The 16,857-nt window shown below is 34.7% G+C and overlaps 1 protein-coding gene across 1 annotated transcript; it reads left to right on the top strand.

The window, feature by feature from the left end:
- Positions 1–16,064, top strand: LOC121426894 (zinc finger protein 706-like). The gene is made up of 4 exons (XM_041623303.1): positions 1–145; positions 6,880–7,019; positions 9,767–9,876; positions 11,738–16,064. Exons 2-3 carry the CDS (start codon positions 6,882–6,884, stop codon positions 9,854–9,856), a joined length of 228 nt encoding a protein of 75 aa, XP_041479237.1. The 5' UTR covers positions 1–145; positions 6,880–6,881; the 3' UTR covers positions 9,857–9,876; positions 11,738–16,064.
- The last annotated feature ends 793 nt before the right edge of the window (positions 16,065–16,857 follow it).

Genomic DNA, 16,857 nt, shown 5'->3' with positions numbered 1-16,857 from the left:
CGCAACATGCCAACATCATTCTGCAGCGCATGTACCGCATACCGGTACGGTAGTTCAAATGAGCGTGCGTGTGGGCGAATTTTGACAAAGGACATCAATTTTTTACTTTAACGAGGAAACAGAGAGCAGAAGTAAAAGTTAGATGGTGAGTTGGAAGAAAATAGACTGTAGTAATGAAGTTTAATTATCCCGAGTGGACATTATCGTGATTGGAACCATACATACAGCAGCGCTTTATTTTAATAGTCACACGCACGGTTCCTCCTTTCCTGTTTCCACCTCCATTCACTTTGTATACCCAGTTGTTGTGTATCCGGACGGGTTTTGTGTCCGGACGATCAATTTTAGAATGTCATTTGGAAAAATTTACCAGCAAAGTTTCATCAATTTATAGTACAAAATGTTAGGAAATATTATAAAGAACAAAATGGAAAATGATTACAAGTAATGGATTCATATTTTTATTGTAATCCACAGACAAAAAAGAAGGCTTCAGCCTTCAAAAAGATAAAGTGTCCGGACACCCGACCCCCCATCTTACTCAAGCGCGCGTAGCGCCAGTATACAAATTGACGAGTGGTTCCCGAAACCACGATTTGGCCAAAGAGTGAAAATCCAGCCTTGGAATCTAAGTCTTTAGACCATGTACCGTATGTCCGGCATTACTTAGGCCGGCCAAATCGTGGTTTTGGGAACCACTCGTAGATTTGTGTACGCGCACTTGTGTACAAAGTGAATGGAGGTGGAAATAGGGAACCGTGCGTGTGACTGAATAAAGCGCTGCTGTATGAAGTGAACGGTGGTTCCCAATATCACGGTAATGCCCTTAGGCCTATATAGTAGGCCTACCGGTATCACAGTCACAAGTACTGTGAGTGTGAGGTTAGTACCCGGGGGGGCCACTTACATTGACGAGTGGATATCATGCGCGACCAAAGAAACACGTAAAAAGGATGTCTTTTTCACGATAGGGCACGTTACGTACGTAACGTGATAAGGGTGTCAAAAACACAAAAATAATGAAAAAAGGGTATCTATTTCACTAGGAAAATTACGTGATTAGGGTCGACTTTGCGGGGATGATAAAACAAAATTAAATGTTTTATAAAGGATGTCCTTTCTGCCCCAACACTACGTGTTTGGAGTCCGATTTGCGCGAGGTGTAGAAGGTGGGGTCGTACTAAACCAAATAAGGTAAAACCGACGTAAGGACCCGTAACAATAAAACATTCCTGTACTTGTTTAGGGGTTCGTTTAAGGGAATATTTGCCAAGAGAATCGTTTTGTTTCCAAGACTTGTTAAGGGTAGGGTTTCACACGCCAATACTTGTTAAGGGGTGCATTTTCAGAATATGGAAATTACGTGTTTAGGGTGCTTTTCGAGACCCCATGGTCGCGCATGGTATCCACTCGTGAATGGAAGTGGCCCCCCCCGGGGGTTAGTATTAGGCCTACACAGTATTTAATAGCACCATGAACAGGGCCAGGGTGACCAGATTTTACAAAATGAAATACGGGACAACTGACAAAAAAGATCAACAAAGATACACATTGACTTGTGAAAAATCTAAACAATTGAAAGGGAGGGTAAATGAAAGAATGAAGGAGAGAAAGAAAAAAACAAAAGAAAAGAGATGAATTGAGAAGAAACAGGAAAAATTAACTGAAAGGGGAAAATGAAGAGAAAAAAATTAAAGAAAGTTAGAATGGATGAAAGAAAGGATGAAAGAAAGAATAAAAGAGAAAAATGTTTCTGTCATTCTTTTAAATAAATATAGAAAAGTAAGGGAGGGAAGATGAATAAATGTGTGAAAGACAAAATATAAGGAGAGAAAGGAAAAAAGAAAGTAAGATAAAAGGGGAGGTAAGAAAGAATTAAGGAAAGAAAAATGTTTCCTTCATTCTTTGGAAGAAAGAAACAAAGAAAAAAACAGGAAGGAAAAGATACAAGGGAAAAGAATTTAAAGGAAAAATAACGAATGAAGTAAAGGAGGAAAGAAAGGGAAGAGAGAATGAAAGAAAGAAAAATAATTGAAGAGAACGAAAAAGGGAGAGGAAGGGAGAAGGAAGCAAAGAAAGGTTTAAGGAAAGAATGAATTCAGGAAATAAATGGAAATTTAGTAAAGGAAAGTAACAGAAAGAAGGAAGAAGTAACAGAAAGAAGGAAGGAAAGAAAGATAAGTGAACAGAGAGAGAGAGAAAGGTTCAGGAAAAAAGATGGAACAAAAAATGGCAAGCAGGAAGGATACAAGGATGAACAAGAATGATACAAAAGAAAGATGAAAAAGTTAAAACCTCAAGCAAACAAAAAATCCAGTCATCTAACAAAAATCATAATGATATTTGGTGTTTTTTAATACATTTTTAGTATTTTGAAAAACTAAAATGTTTTAGAAATGAATAAAATTTCAAAGTAAAATATTGTCAAAGAAGTATATGACAGTATATAAAAAATCATCATCATTGTGTCCTCCCGACTTAGTAATACCGTTCGGTATGAACATCATACCGGTGTGGATACTGCCGTTAAAAATTCAATTCTGAAATACCGTCATACCAAAAGTTGAAAATATATCGTTATTTTCTTCTGTATTGTTGTCTATGGGTGTTTTTACAGTAAAATTAAGCAAAAACAATAAGTTGTTTGGCTTTCTCAACGTATTTAATGAAATCAGAGTCTGATAATCTAAACTCGAAATAAATACATCACCCCTGAACTAATGTCTGAGGTCTGCTAGCTGTTGCATAAGGCCTCGGCCCCACCACTGGTGCATGTCAGCTTCATGCCCTTGCGTATACAGCTACAGACAAAGCCAATCAAGAGGGGAGCATTTCATGAAGAGTTTTTCAGTGGTTTCAACAACAGATTTGCTTTCCGCCAATCACATGCTAGGGTTTGTCATATCTTGTAACATCCCTCTACAAACAAACAAAATCACTGACAAAACTCTTCTTGAAACACTCCCTAGCCTGCCTTTTGAACATGTGGTGTAATTCGGGCTTCAACAACGTATCAACCTTGGGGCGTTGACAGACAAACCACAGGGATTAACACTTCTTTTTCGTATGCAAGTTTTTTTTTGGACTGGGATTTCCACTGAGTTCTTATTTTTGATTTTTTTTGCGGGGGGGGGGGTGCTGAGCATTGACAGACAAACCACAAAGATTAAATCTTTTTGTTCTTTATGCAAGTTTTTTTTCTCGGACCGCTCTTAACTTGTTTCAATTATGACAAGTTTACTTTTATACTATACTATAAGCCTGCTACAAAAGTCGTCTGACCCCCCCAAAAAAAAAAAAAATAAATAAATACATTAATATATGAAAAAGAATTATAGTAAATAAAATAAATTAAAAAAGAGACAGAAAATGTTGATAACAAGAAAATATGTGACGCCATCCCTCTTGGTTTTTTTTTTATGATCTGTGAAGTGATCGTGAATGGAAGGAAGAAAATGGCTGGGAATGTTTGTGTGATTTGTGATAGGCAATCATGCATGTGCGGTCATGAATAAAATAAAAAAAAACTATTGGGATTGATTGTAATTTAAGTTTATGTTGGACTGGTGGCATGATAAGATGATGATCAACCCAATTTTGACATGTGTGGAAGATAGAATTGACATTATTAAAATGAAAGAGTATTGATGACCAGGACGGGGGGGGGGCGAGAGAAGAGAGAAATAGAAAAAAAATAGGGAGAGATCGAGACTCGGACAAGAGGAGGATGTTGATTGTTTGTGGTAAGAGAGGGGCAGTGATGGGGAGAGGAGAGTGAGGAATTAAGGGGCTGGGGAGATAAAGAAAAACAAAATCAAGAAAAAAGAGAGAGAGAGAAGGGGAGAAGAAGTCAAGGGGGAGGGTTTTAAACAACAGGTGGAGATTCACAAGAGGGAGGAAAATTGGCCTGAATGGACGTTAGCTAAAGTAGGGGGAGGGGTTCAAAACAGTGGAAATAAAAGTTATTTACAAGATGTCAAAATTTGAGGTCAACAAACTTTGAACCTTTGACGAACACGTGTTGATGTGAGTGGTAAACAAAAGGGGCGAATCTGAATGTGAATGAGTGGGGCCAGATCGGTGAAGGGAAAATCACGCAAATCTTGACTGTTTCAGCAGGGAATTGGGTGCTTGGAACGTGTGGCATGTACACACGTTTAGCAAAGTAGCAGGGAGTAGGTGGGCAGGTCCAAGCTATTTGACTTGTGATGTACGGGACATTTAGAGACTTTAAAGTTGTGTAACATAAAAAATAAATGCACAACAGAGAATCTTTTATGGATTTTGGAAGGCCAGTCGTGACCTCTTTATTCATAAAAATAATTAGTGATCTACAATTCCATTAACGATGTAATATTTCAATTAATATGCACTGTGACGTACGGGACCAGACGAAAGCTGACTTTTTTGAAAAATAATTTGTCATTAAAACTCTGTGAATTGGAATAAGGGCAAGTCCAAGAATTTGCGCGCGTTACGTATGGGACATTTCAGAGGCTTTAATGACCTGAAAAATAGTGTTAAATGACTTTGATTAGATTGAATACCCTCATGATGGTAGACATCTAGGAGAAGAATAATCATGCAAAAAATGGTGACATATGACCTTGACCTTTTAGAGAGAAAAGATGGGCTGTTACGTATGGGACGCAGAAAAAGACAACTTTTTTTTGAAGTTGAGAATTCTCTGAAAGTATTTCATTGACAACTTGTAACTTAGTGTGATAGAAGTCACAATACTCTAGTATATCTAAGGCAAGTTTCATGTCATAAGCCAAATCCTTCTAATTACAGATTCTAATTAAACAAATTAATGACATGTTACGTATGGGACAGTTACGTATGGGACATTTTGTCCCCATAGAGAACGTACACAATTTTTCCCATAATTAAAAGAATTGAAATAATTTAAATTATGGAAAAAGAGTTTCTTTCTTTTAAAATGTTCTATTGAGACATATTTGATATGACTGAAGAGGAAATTAGTCATTTCAATATTTTTTTTCTTGTTTTTCATGGTTTCATGAATTTCTTATGTATTTCTATTGTTTTTTAAATTTTTTTCGTATTTTTCCATTGTTTTCATTAATCAGTATTCATAACAAATCAGTCTTCAAAAACTAAAGAAAAGGTAAATAATCACTTTTTAGAGCACTGTTGACATTTGTTTTTTTCCATTCACTTTGTACACAAATCTCCCCATTGACGTAGTGTGTAAATTTCCCATACGTAACATGTTGTCCCATACGTAACAATTTTTTAATTAACTTTTAATTAAAAAGTAAACTCTATTTTTGAAACTTTTTGGGGTATAACATTTTCATACTTTATAAATTAGAACCTCCCAGAGAAGCAACAATACAAGAAAGAAGATGAAAAGAGGGAAAGGGTAAACGTGAGAGGAAGGATGAAAGAAATTAGAAAAGATAAAGTAGACGGATCCAACTGAGGAAAGGAAAATTAATGTCCGAATGAAAGGATGATGAAAGAAAGAAAAAAAGAAATATAAAGAAAGAAAAATAAAATGGATTGATGGAAGAAAAGGAAATAAAAAAAGAGTTTCATTTTGGCTCTAACTGAAGATGTCACCCGAAACCGTTTGGGGCCAAGAAAGGAGTAATAATTTCTTTTTTGATTACTTACAATTGATAGAGTTGCATCATTTTTTAGGAGATATGGGCATATTAAAGAGATTTAAAGAGATAAAGAGATTTCATTGTTGTAAAATGTGAAATTTTACAGTAGTCCACTCGTACATGTAGATCCACAGTCACATGCAATAAAAGTAGTCGTGTTTTAAAATTATTTGTCCCCATTTATATGCTACATAATGTGTACAGGTACCTATGGCGGCCATTTTGAAAATCAATAAAATAAATATTTTGTCAAATATTGTTTTTCCAGAATTTCACTCCTGCAACCCAACCACATGCATTTTATAGTCAATGTGTGGGCAATTTTATGATTTTCATGGGTAATTTGCATATTTTGGCACCATATTGGATTTTGCCAATTTGAGTGGGATCATTCAGTTTTGTAATCAGCACCCTCGAATTGACAAGAAACCATAAAAAACATTGTATATACATGTAACAAGGTTCAACCCCTTCTCTATGGGGCCTATCCTGGGTGTTTCATAAAGCTGTTCGTAAGAATTGAGTAATGACCTAAAAATATGTTCCAGTCGTGCGTGAAGTTGTTTGTAACTTTACGAACAGTAAAAATCAGGTTTATAGCTATGCTAAAAATATAGGGCATGGCTCAGCTCACAGATAAAGAAGAAACCAGCCCCTCTTTTGTTCTTTCTTTTTTAAAAACAAAATAGAACAATTTCTGCACTCCAGTTGTCCATCTCTGATATTGAGGAGTTTGTGTCATACAGCTTTTCTTTCATATCTTTCAAGCATCAGTTACATGTTGAAAGTTTTAATATTTGCTAATCAGAATCTTTTGGTCATTGCTCTTATCAATCACCCTTTCCTTACTAAACATTGGATAAACAAGTTTCTGATATTCGACATTGAAAGTGAGGTAGACAAAGAATATTACTGTAACTATACGAGTGTAATAATATTGAAGGCCTTGAATTTCAGTATTTTTATGACAAAATAACTTACCCATAGCCTATGATACATTTCTTTTTTTTATTTCATAACTCGTGAGAACAACTTATTTCAAAAGAAGGTTACTTCAAGGCCAATGGGAGGGGCATTGAAGCCACTCATTGAGGTAACCAAGGAAATGACTTTGGATGGCATGGGAATGATTGGATTGCCCTGTGATATATGCTGACTAAACTTATTTTTAATCAACATTTATTGATTATGGTTTATTTGTTTTTAATTCATCTTTTTCTTTATTCGTCTGGCCTTCTTGTAGCCATGGCACGTGGACAACAAAAGATTCAATCTCAGCAGAAAAGAGCGAAGGAGATGGAGAAGAAAAAGAAAGCTGCTGCTGGAATGAACTCTAAAGCAGCTGGAATGAAGGCCCTCACATTTAAGTGCTCAGTTTGCATGGTTAGTATACAAAGGCATGTTAAACAAATCCATAAAGAGCGAATGGGGTAAGCTTTGTGTTGCAAGTCTTCTAGCCCCTCCCCACATTTTTTTGACCATTTTTGTCTCCCCTGCATAGCAGAGCAAGACTACATAGGCGCCACTTTTCTGACGGCAGCAACTGCGTCAACATTGATATCCTAGCCAAAGGTTAAAGTTTTTGAAATGACATAACTTAGAAAGTATATGGACCTAATTCTTAAAACCTGAATATAAGGGTAATCAAGTAATATTACTGAACATCCTGCCTGAGTTTCAGGTCACAGGACCAAGGTCAAATGTCATTTAGGGTCAATGAACTTAGTATTGTATACCGTAATTACATGAATGGTGTTTTTCGTGAATAATTCTATAGTCGTTTTCAAAGTCAGCAATGGTGCTATATTGAATCGCGTAATGAAGGCAAGACTGCCAGAGGTGATCCACTTGTTTTAATATTGATCTGCCAATGACCAAATCATACACTGGCATGGGTAACGGTTCATGTACATACTTGTGTGTTCATAAACTACAATACCTATGCCACCCATTGTCATCTACAACAGGGCTCTCAATTGTAAAGATTACACCACTTTTATTTATTATATGAAGAAATAGCCAGACTGCTTCTTGGTCCAAAATCCAATGTCTAAAATAACATAATCATTGTTTTCTGAAAGAAATGAGGATACCTTACTACAATAAGACAATTGATGCAATGGTGTCAAGATTTACTCTGGGCTGATTTATGTTACATTCTAGACAATCTAGAGACCTTATTTTTAGCTCATCCAGCCCTAAGGGCAAGATGAGCTTATGCCGTGGCGTGGCGTCTGTCGTCCGTCCACAATTTCAAAATGCTACTACTTCGCCATTTCAAGTCCGATTTCAATTCTGTTTGCTTTATATGATAGCACCAGGTGGGGCATTCAAAACTTCTACACAGAATTTTGAAATTCATTAAATATGCTAATTTATGCGCATTTTTCAAAATTCACAAAAAATGCTAAGTCCTTCTTCTTTATTTGTTGACCAATTTTTATTTTTTTGCTTCCATCTGGTAGAGCTTCATGTGGTTCACCAAACTTGTACACAGAATTTTGAAATAATGACCAGAACAATTTTTATGCTAATTTATGCAAAATTAATTTATGCATATTTTTAAAAATTCACATAAAATGCTTCTCCTTCTTTATTTGTTGACCGATTTTGAATTTTTTGCTTCCATCTGGTAGAGCTTCATGAGGTTCACCAATCTTCTACACAGAATTTTGAAATTTTGATCAGAACAATTTTTATGGTAATTTATGCGAAATTGATTTATGTATATTTTTAAAAATTCACATAAAATTCTTCTTTATTTGTTGACCGATTTTGATTTTTTTTCTTCCATCTGGTAGAGCTTCATGAGGTTCAGCAATCTTGTACACAGAATTTTTGAAATTTTGACTAGAACAATTTTTATGCTAATTTATTCGAAATTAATTCATGAATATTTTTAAAATTTCACATAAAATGCTTTTTCTTCTTCAATTGTTGACCGATTTTTACTTTTTTTCTTCTTCCATCTTGTAGAACTTTATGAGGTTCACCAAACCTCTACACAGATTTTTGAAATTTTCAGTAGAAAATTACTTATGCTAATTTATGCAAAATTTATTCAGAAATCACAGAAAATGCCTCTTTATTTGTTGACAGATTTTGATATTTTTTCTTCCATCTGGTAGAACTTCATGAGGCCCACCAAACTTCTACACAGAATTTTGAAAATTTTCAGTAGAAAATTATTAATGCTAATTTATGCGAAATGTATTCATAAATCACAGAAAATTCCTCTTCTTCTTTATTTGTTGACAGATTTTGATTTTTTTTTTCCATCTAGTAGAGCTGCATGAGGTTTCCAAACTGGTACACAAAATTTTGAAATTTTGTCTGGAAAATTATTTATTCTAAAAAATTTATTCATAAATCACAAAAAAATGTTTTTTCTTCATTTGTTGAACAATTTCAGTTTTGTTTGCTTTATATGATAGCTCAAGGTGGTGATACAAAATTATAACATAGAATTTTGAAACTCATTAAATCTGCTATTTATTCATATATTTTCAAAACTCAAAAAAATTGCTTACTTATTTGTTTAATGATTTTAATTATTTTTGTTCCATCTGAGAGCCACATTAGGTTCACCAAGGTTCTACACAGAGTTCAGAAACTTTGACTAGATAATAATTAATACTTAATTCATATGAAATTTATTCATAGATCACAAAAAATGCTATTTCTTAATCAATTTCAATTCTATATCCTCAATTTATGTCACCAAAATAATTCACTACAGTGTCAACTGGGCTGAAATTAAAATTGTGTTAAATTGTGTTGCGAGATGCCGGATGAGCTCCACATCATTGATGTGCTAGTTGCTGTCTCCACTCCAGAAGTCATGATGAGCTCCAAAATAATTTGCTCAAAAGAAAAGGCATTTGCTCCTGCAACAATTGCTCCAGGTTTCTTTTTTGTCATTTTCATGATTTATTTTTCACTCTACAGTACTGCTGTTATTTGTCAATATCAAATTCTTCTTTGTTGGAGACCTTTTGTTGATGGTTATTGTCATTATTCATCATCAATTCATCATTCTTATTGATGTCATTATTTATTATTATTGTTGTTGTTGTTGCTATTGCTGTCTCTGTGTCTCATAATTTGATGTCTTATTTATAATAATACAGACCCAGATGCCTGATCCTAAGACTTACAAACAACATTTTGAGAATAAGCACCCAAAGGCTCCACTTCCAGCTGAACTCAAAGAAGCATAGGAAATCTTTCCTCACCTAAGGTGAGTTTGGTCATCATAAATATATTATTTTTCCTGAGAGCCAATTTATATACTTTTCAGAATTACTTTACATTGATGCAAACATGTAACTTCAAAGAGTACCAAAAGTCCCATTGGCAGCAGATAGGGATCAGTTAAATAGTGCTTAACATACATGTAAACATAATTATGATGGCAGGATAGTTCATCTGGATTTCTGGCTCACCATTTCAATTGTTCCCCAATTTTTTTATTTCTAATTTTTTTATTTTTGTGAAACTGAATGTTGATATAGCGAAGTGATTATCATTTCGGCCATTTCATTAAGTCACAGCAAACATCACAATTGCGAAAGTCTGTATGTAGCTTTGGTAATTCACCCAATGTATGTATCACTATTCCAAATCATTACTAGATCATAATTTGGAACACCCTTTAACAGTTATGATGTGAAGGATACATGTAAAATGAAAGTTTTACAGGATAAATTTTGGAAATCATGCGTGAACATTTATTTTTATTGAATGCTCGGTTCAAAAGAAAATATGTACAATAAACCTACATGATTTTTTGTTCTTGTTTCTTTTCAACCCCATTTCAAAGCATGGAATGGGCTGAAAAATCGTTATCTTTGTCTGTACCTTTATAGGCCTCTCTTAACTTCTTTTCCCCCGATCCCTGTCAGAGAGTATCTTTCACAATTGATATAATACCCTTTTCATAAACCTATCCTCCAATTAGCCGCCTAAGAGTAATGCGGATAATTCAATAAAAATTGCGTTCATAAACTCCGAAAATAAGCCGCATTATTTTTACGAGCGCCCGTCCTGAAAAAGGCGGATAATCGCCATGACAACTGGACACGCCCCCTCCGATGCGGTTGTGTTGGAAAAGGGTGACCTTGTGACCGCACCATGGCAATTATCCGCATTATTTGGAAATGCGTTCATAAACTCAAAATCTTATCCCGATGCCGCTATTATGCGGATAATAGCAGCATTAGAGTAATGCGGATAACTCTTGTCCTCCTCCAATTTTATGACCAAATTATGCTGCTATTAGCCGCCTAATTCATAGTAATTGGGTTTATGAAAGGGGTATAAGTGATGACTAGAGCTAGTAAACTCCATCTTTAAGTAGTTAATAATTTCATATGATTTAGTACAAAACGGGAGGCTTAGAACCATACATGTCGAACTCGATCAATTTGCTGTACGATACTTAATTTCCTTAGGGGCTTAAGCAATTTCTATCTCCTTTTGTTTGACAGGAAGTTACTAATTTGTGTACTGGGTATAGATAAAGATCACTTCCTGTTTATTGATTCATATTCTCATTTTATTTACAATTTCATTTGATCATTCACACACAAAAAACAATCATACATTTTATAGTAGTGTACATGATCACAGGAAAACAAATATTATCAGTAGTTTATTTTCATTTGATTTGATTGGCGATTTGTGAAGTCCAGTGAATGGAATGGTTTAAAGATGAATGTCATTCCACTTTAATAATAGGGCTATGAAAATTGAAATACCTGTATATACATGTATGAACATTGTCCCTTTTTTCAATTAACATATGTGTGCATGTATACATGTGATATTATTCATAATATGAACTAGAAATAGTTCTAGATAAATTTAATTTTCTGCTCACTTATCATAAATTGTAATATAAGAAAGATTTGTCTTTGTGAAACACATTTAAGTGTAATAAGTAAATAAATAAATAGAAATTTAGTTACATGTAATCAATTGATCGCTTCAACACTTTGCAGTAATTCCGTATGTAGAGCCTAATGTTTAATCATGGAATGATGTTTGATATTGAGATAAAATTCTTTCCAAAAATTTCACCCCCTCCCCTTCCTTTCCAGGAAATGAACTGATCTACACAGCAGATGGAATCTTGGATTCTGTGATTATTTGATGCATGCTAACATTGTAGAAGAAAAAAGAAGATGTGCTCTTCTATGACACTAGAAAGTGACAAATACAGAGGAGTGAGAGAGAGAGAGAGAATGGGAGAGAGGGCGTTGGGTACCAGAATTATGCCTGATTGAAAAGGAGCCTTTTATTCTTCAAGCCATGATGTTCGCTTACAAGAAGATTTGGGAAAAACAGAAGAGAGACAGGAGATGAGACAATGCGCTTCCAGGTTTATAACCCCACATGGAGATAAATACATGGGACCAACCTTTGTACATAGACCAGGAATTGGACTTCAATGTCAAGACTGCAAGAATGCTTTGCCGACATACAACCAGGGCAGAAATTAATGAAATGGGTAATTTACGCAATTATACTACAAAAAGTCCTTTTGTCAAAGTATTACAGCAGTAATCTCAGGAAATTTTTATCTTGAAGCATTTCATATTGCAGAAGTTGTACATGGGACTCCTTGTTTTACGTGGATCCAGAATCATTCAGCACCTATCACATTTGGACTTTGTCAAATAAGGCTAAACCATACTTTGCAGGCAAATCATTTGTAAAAAAAAAATTGAACCATTTAAGATTACAAAGGAGTTTCTATTGACTATTTAACGAATCCATTTATGTACACACATACAAGACTAAATCTGTAAACATTTAAACTGGTACGTAGAAAAATCTTACTATGATGTATATGTCTGTTTTACATAATTTCTGCTAGTAATACCCCTATCCCATCAAGATCAAGAGTTTGGCCTGCAAAAATCTTCTGTGATGAAATATTTATGATGCTTATAAAGTCTTTCACACTACAAAGATTTGGGTCATGGAACCAAAAGCATCTAGTCGGGTTAAAAGACCTTTCGCATCCATGCGTACACAAATGCACATGTGATTTTACATTGCTCTGGCCAAAACCATTTGTACCCTATATATTGACTGGCCATGGCCAATACTGACACATTGCTTAAGCGCCCAAATGTGCTCACAACTAGGTTTTGCCAGCCAAAAGGATCTTGATGAGGAACAGATTATTAGAGGTGTGAAGACCAAGGCATTATCTACATTATTATTCCAACTCATTTGGGATAAAAACACAGATCGTAATATATGTTTTAACCCTAACCACCCTTTTTGCTGTTCATTGTATCCATAGGCGGATCCAGAAAGGGGTCCAAAGCAGCTGCGACTCTGCGTATTGGCAGCGCAAAAAAGAGGAAAAGCAAAAAAAAAGACTTGAGAAGGAAGGAGGAGAAGAAGAAGAAATGGAGGACATGAGAAAGAAAAAAAAAAGAAGACAGAAAGTAAAGTAAGAAAAAGCAGAGGGGAAACTTCTAAAAGAAAAACAATTTTAAGAAATTCTGCTCGCGCTTCACAATCATATTGCCTGTTTAAAGAGATGAGGATAAAGTAATGCTTGAAATATCCCGTTTTCAACTCGATGTACAAAACATATTTCAGGTATTGTTTCATGCTTGATTTATTTTGTGTACTGTGATATGCATTCGGTCATGACGACAAAAAGTTAGAATATCAGGACAGCTAATGAAAAAATTCAGATCGTGCTTGGTGCTTGCATTATTTATTCTGGCGTAACAAGAATTTCTGACTACCAACCCCCCCCCCCCATCTGTTCTCCCGGGAAAGAAATTGCTTTCCCCTCTATGAGAAGCCGATCAGGGGAGAAGTGTAGATGACTCCCTCCCCCAACAGCCCCCGCCCCCAACTATGGACAATGCTGGAAGACCTGAATCCTCCCATGGTATCTGAGTTAACCTTAAGTAGCTGAAGAATAGATCAGAAAATCATATGACAATCATTGCCTAATGGTGATTATGATATAATTCTGTGCAGCCTGATACCCAAATGCCAAGTAGTTTAAGAATTGCTATTATGTTTTTCTCTTCATGTGTAAATGTAAATTGAGAGACTACAATGTGTTCAAAGTAAAGCTGGGTATATATGCATTTTACTGTGTCATTGAAATCCAGCCAAAGGGGCAAATATTTCTGGAAGTCTTGTTAACTGAAATTTGTTGCTTCGTTAGGGTGATGAGCATTTTTTTTTTCTTTTCAAACTACCTTTACTAACTGATCCATGTATTTTCACATTTGAATTTTCATGTTCCCGACTAAATTTTGTGCTTCATTCTCTTCTGTTGTTGGTTTGTAATATGTACAATATTATGTTTCAATTTCCACAGAATGGTTTCTACCTTCTTTCATTGTTAACTGTATACAAAACTGTACATTGTAAACTGTAGGTTGATGTATTTCCATTTCTCATGAAGTAATGAGCACTTTTAGAATGTAGTTATACTTTATATCTAACCTTCTGTTCATATTGCACAATTAAAAAAAAACATTACATATATTCTATCCATGCTTTCAGGTTTATGCAATTATACTGCACCAAGTAAGTGACAAGAAATCAATAACAAATGCGGCATTTCTTAAGTTTTTCTTTGTGAAAACCTGTATGATGTATGAATCTGTAAAATTATTTTATTGACATTTACTGTGTAAATCAATCACTGATTGCTACCCATGATTAGCTGATAATGCAGTGTTTACAAATATAAAAGTAGATTTCTCTAGTGTTAAAATGATTGAAATTGAAATAATCATATTTATAAAGATATATCTTTATTAAGTTTGAGAAATGAGCAATTTCAGATACATCTGAAATTGCTCATTTCTCAAACTTTATAGAGTGTTACGAATTGTAATAAAAATGGTAAATTCTGCACCTGCTACCTTTTCTGCTCCACACCAATAAAATGACCTAAGTTGATTCTTGTTGCAAGTATTGACTTTTACAGCATGTGTCTGTTCTATGTACATTGTGCAAGCTCTTATTGTTTATTGTAGGGAAAAGATATTTCTTTCATTGATAAAAAAAAATCACTCTAGCTTTTTAATGTTTTTGCTTATCATTTCCTTATACAGATATGCATTGTATTCCTATGACGGATGTCCTTACAAAATTTTATCTTGTGCAATTTGCATCAATTGAACAATAACATGTATGTATGTATGTATGTATGTATGTAATTTCAACAAATTACATTTTGTGAGTTTGAGGGACGTAGTCAACCAATTTGCTCAAAATATTTATTTTTGCAAATCACATGTAAATTAATTCAATTGCTATTTTCTATTCATAAGATCATGAAAGAATTTCATTTTCTTTTTCATTTCAATGATTGATCAAAGCGATTTGATGAGTATGATTTAAATCATATTCAATCATTACTTGGTTGACATTACCTTGCATCAGCTGTTCCAAGTACACGTACATCATCGCAGTTGTAGATTTAAACATGGCAAAGGTATATAGTGGACTAAGGAACAGTTGAACAGCAATTAAACCTCAAAACATTCACACGAGCCCTTGTAAGTTGAAAGAGAATAATACTGGATTCTCAGTACAAAGTGTCATGTAGCTGAACAGAAATATGTGAACTGACTCCCATTCAGAGCTGCGTCTTTTTTCCACAGGAATTCCATAAGTGTGTTCTCATAAGTTGACCTTATAATACTGTAGTAAGTTAATTTACTGGTACTGTTTTGGTGTATTATTCAAAACTATTTCAAATTTTTGCAAGGAAAATAGAGAAATTTGAGATACTTTCTGATTTCAATTCTGAAGTAGTTCCCATAGATTCTGATAGAAATGTACAAACATAGTTTTGCTCCTCACCATGGTGTTAACCAGTTAATTCCACATTTTACTCTTATTCACTTGTTTGTCACTTTATATGATCTAAATTACAATCACCATTTCTTGTAATTCATGTTTTAACATTGAAATGTAAGTAGCCTTATTTATACAACTTCTTACCGTGCTTTGATGAAAAGAAAACAAGTGACAGATTTACTTTTTTTTCAATTGGGAGTAAAAGTGCCCTCACTTCCATAAAGGTCAGTGGATCAGAATTAAAATACATTCTAGCATGATGAATGTTTCGGATATTATATATAGCTGGGAAGAGAGAAACAACTTCACATATTTAAACATATTCCAATGGTGTTTCACTGTTACTTGAATACTTTTGTCAAAGTAGGATAGTAAAAGTTGTTTTAAAAAAAGGGGGTGGGTATCTGGCAAAATGTATTTGTAATCATTGATGCATTTTGTTTTTATCGTTTTCAAAATTGTGTATGGCTTTCCATGAAAGACTTGTTCAGAAAGTTTTGAGGTTATTGTTCATGTAGAATAAAGGATGTACATTTTGACTTCTGACAAATACACATTGTATGACAACAATACAAGCAACTTTGGCCTGCCATTTTTTGTTGTATGACTCCGGAAAGTAGGGTGAGCTGTGTTATCAGATTTATTCATTCATTCTTTTTATTTAGCATTCAATCAGATCCAATTCTGCCTACTCTCTCTTTTTCTGTCTTTCTCCTACTGTTCCCCCCCCCCACTCTTCCGCTCCATCTGCCCCCTCCCCCTTCTCCCTACCCTATCTTTCCTGGGGCCCATTGCAGAAAGAGTTGTTTAAACGTAAACAAAAAAATCAAACGCAAGTCCCAAATGCGCTTCGTTGATTGATTGAAAATCAAGTTGCACGTGATTTTTAGAGTTGCAATTGATTGTAACTCTTTCTGCAACGGACCCCTGCAGTTGCATGTTATTTGGTCACCCACCAAATATTGTTTACGCCCAATGGGCACCAACACAAAAAATGCCCATTATGGCATATTGCACAAAGTAAAATTGGTACCTTTATATTGATAATCTATATTAAATCTCTCCAAAAAGGTAGGGGGACAAGGGGATGGAAAATTTGACAAGCCCAAAATTTCGATTTTGAATAATGTATTTCTTACCATCATAAAAGACCAAAAATAGTAGAGGGACATTTGATATTGTGTCCCCCCTACTATTTTGAGTAGGGTGGACAAGTCCCCCCCCCCCCCCCCCCCCGGATCATCTGCCCATGATCATAAACATACCATAAATGGTGTTAATGCAGTCATCACACAAGTCAAGAATATTTAGTGGCTAAAAATCCTAGATAATGAAGACAGAATTTGTAAGTTAGACCCTGGAT

Source organism: Lytechinus variegatus, chromosome 1, assembly GCF_018143015.1.
Source record: "Lytechinus variegatus isolate NC3 chromosome 1, Lvar_3.0, whole genome shotgun sequence".
Taxonomy (NCBI): Eukaryota; Metazoa; Echinodermata; class Echinoidea; order Temnopleuroida; family Toxopneustidae; genus Lytechinus; species Lytechinus variegatus.
This window is presented reverse-complemented; position numbering and strand designations above follow the sequence as displayed.

Excerpts from the sequence above, each read along its gene's own strand:
- LOC121426894 (XM_041623303.1), top strand. The coding sequence starts at position 6,882 with ATGGCACGTGGACAACAAAAGATTCAATCTCAGCAGAAAAGAGCGAAG. Across the intron at positions 7,020-9,766 it reads TTAAGTGCTCAGTTTGCATG|ACCCAGATGCCTGATCCTAA; the intron begins GTTAGTATACAA and ends ATAATAATACAG.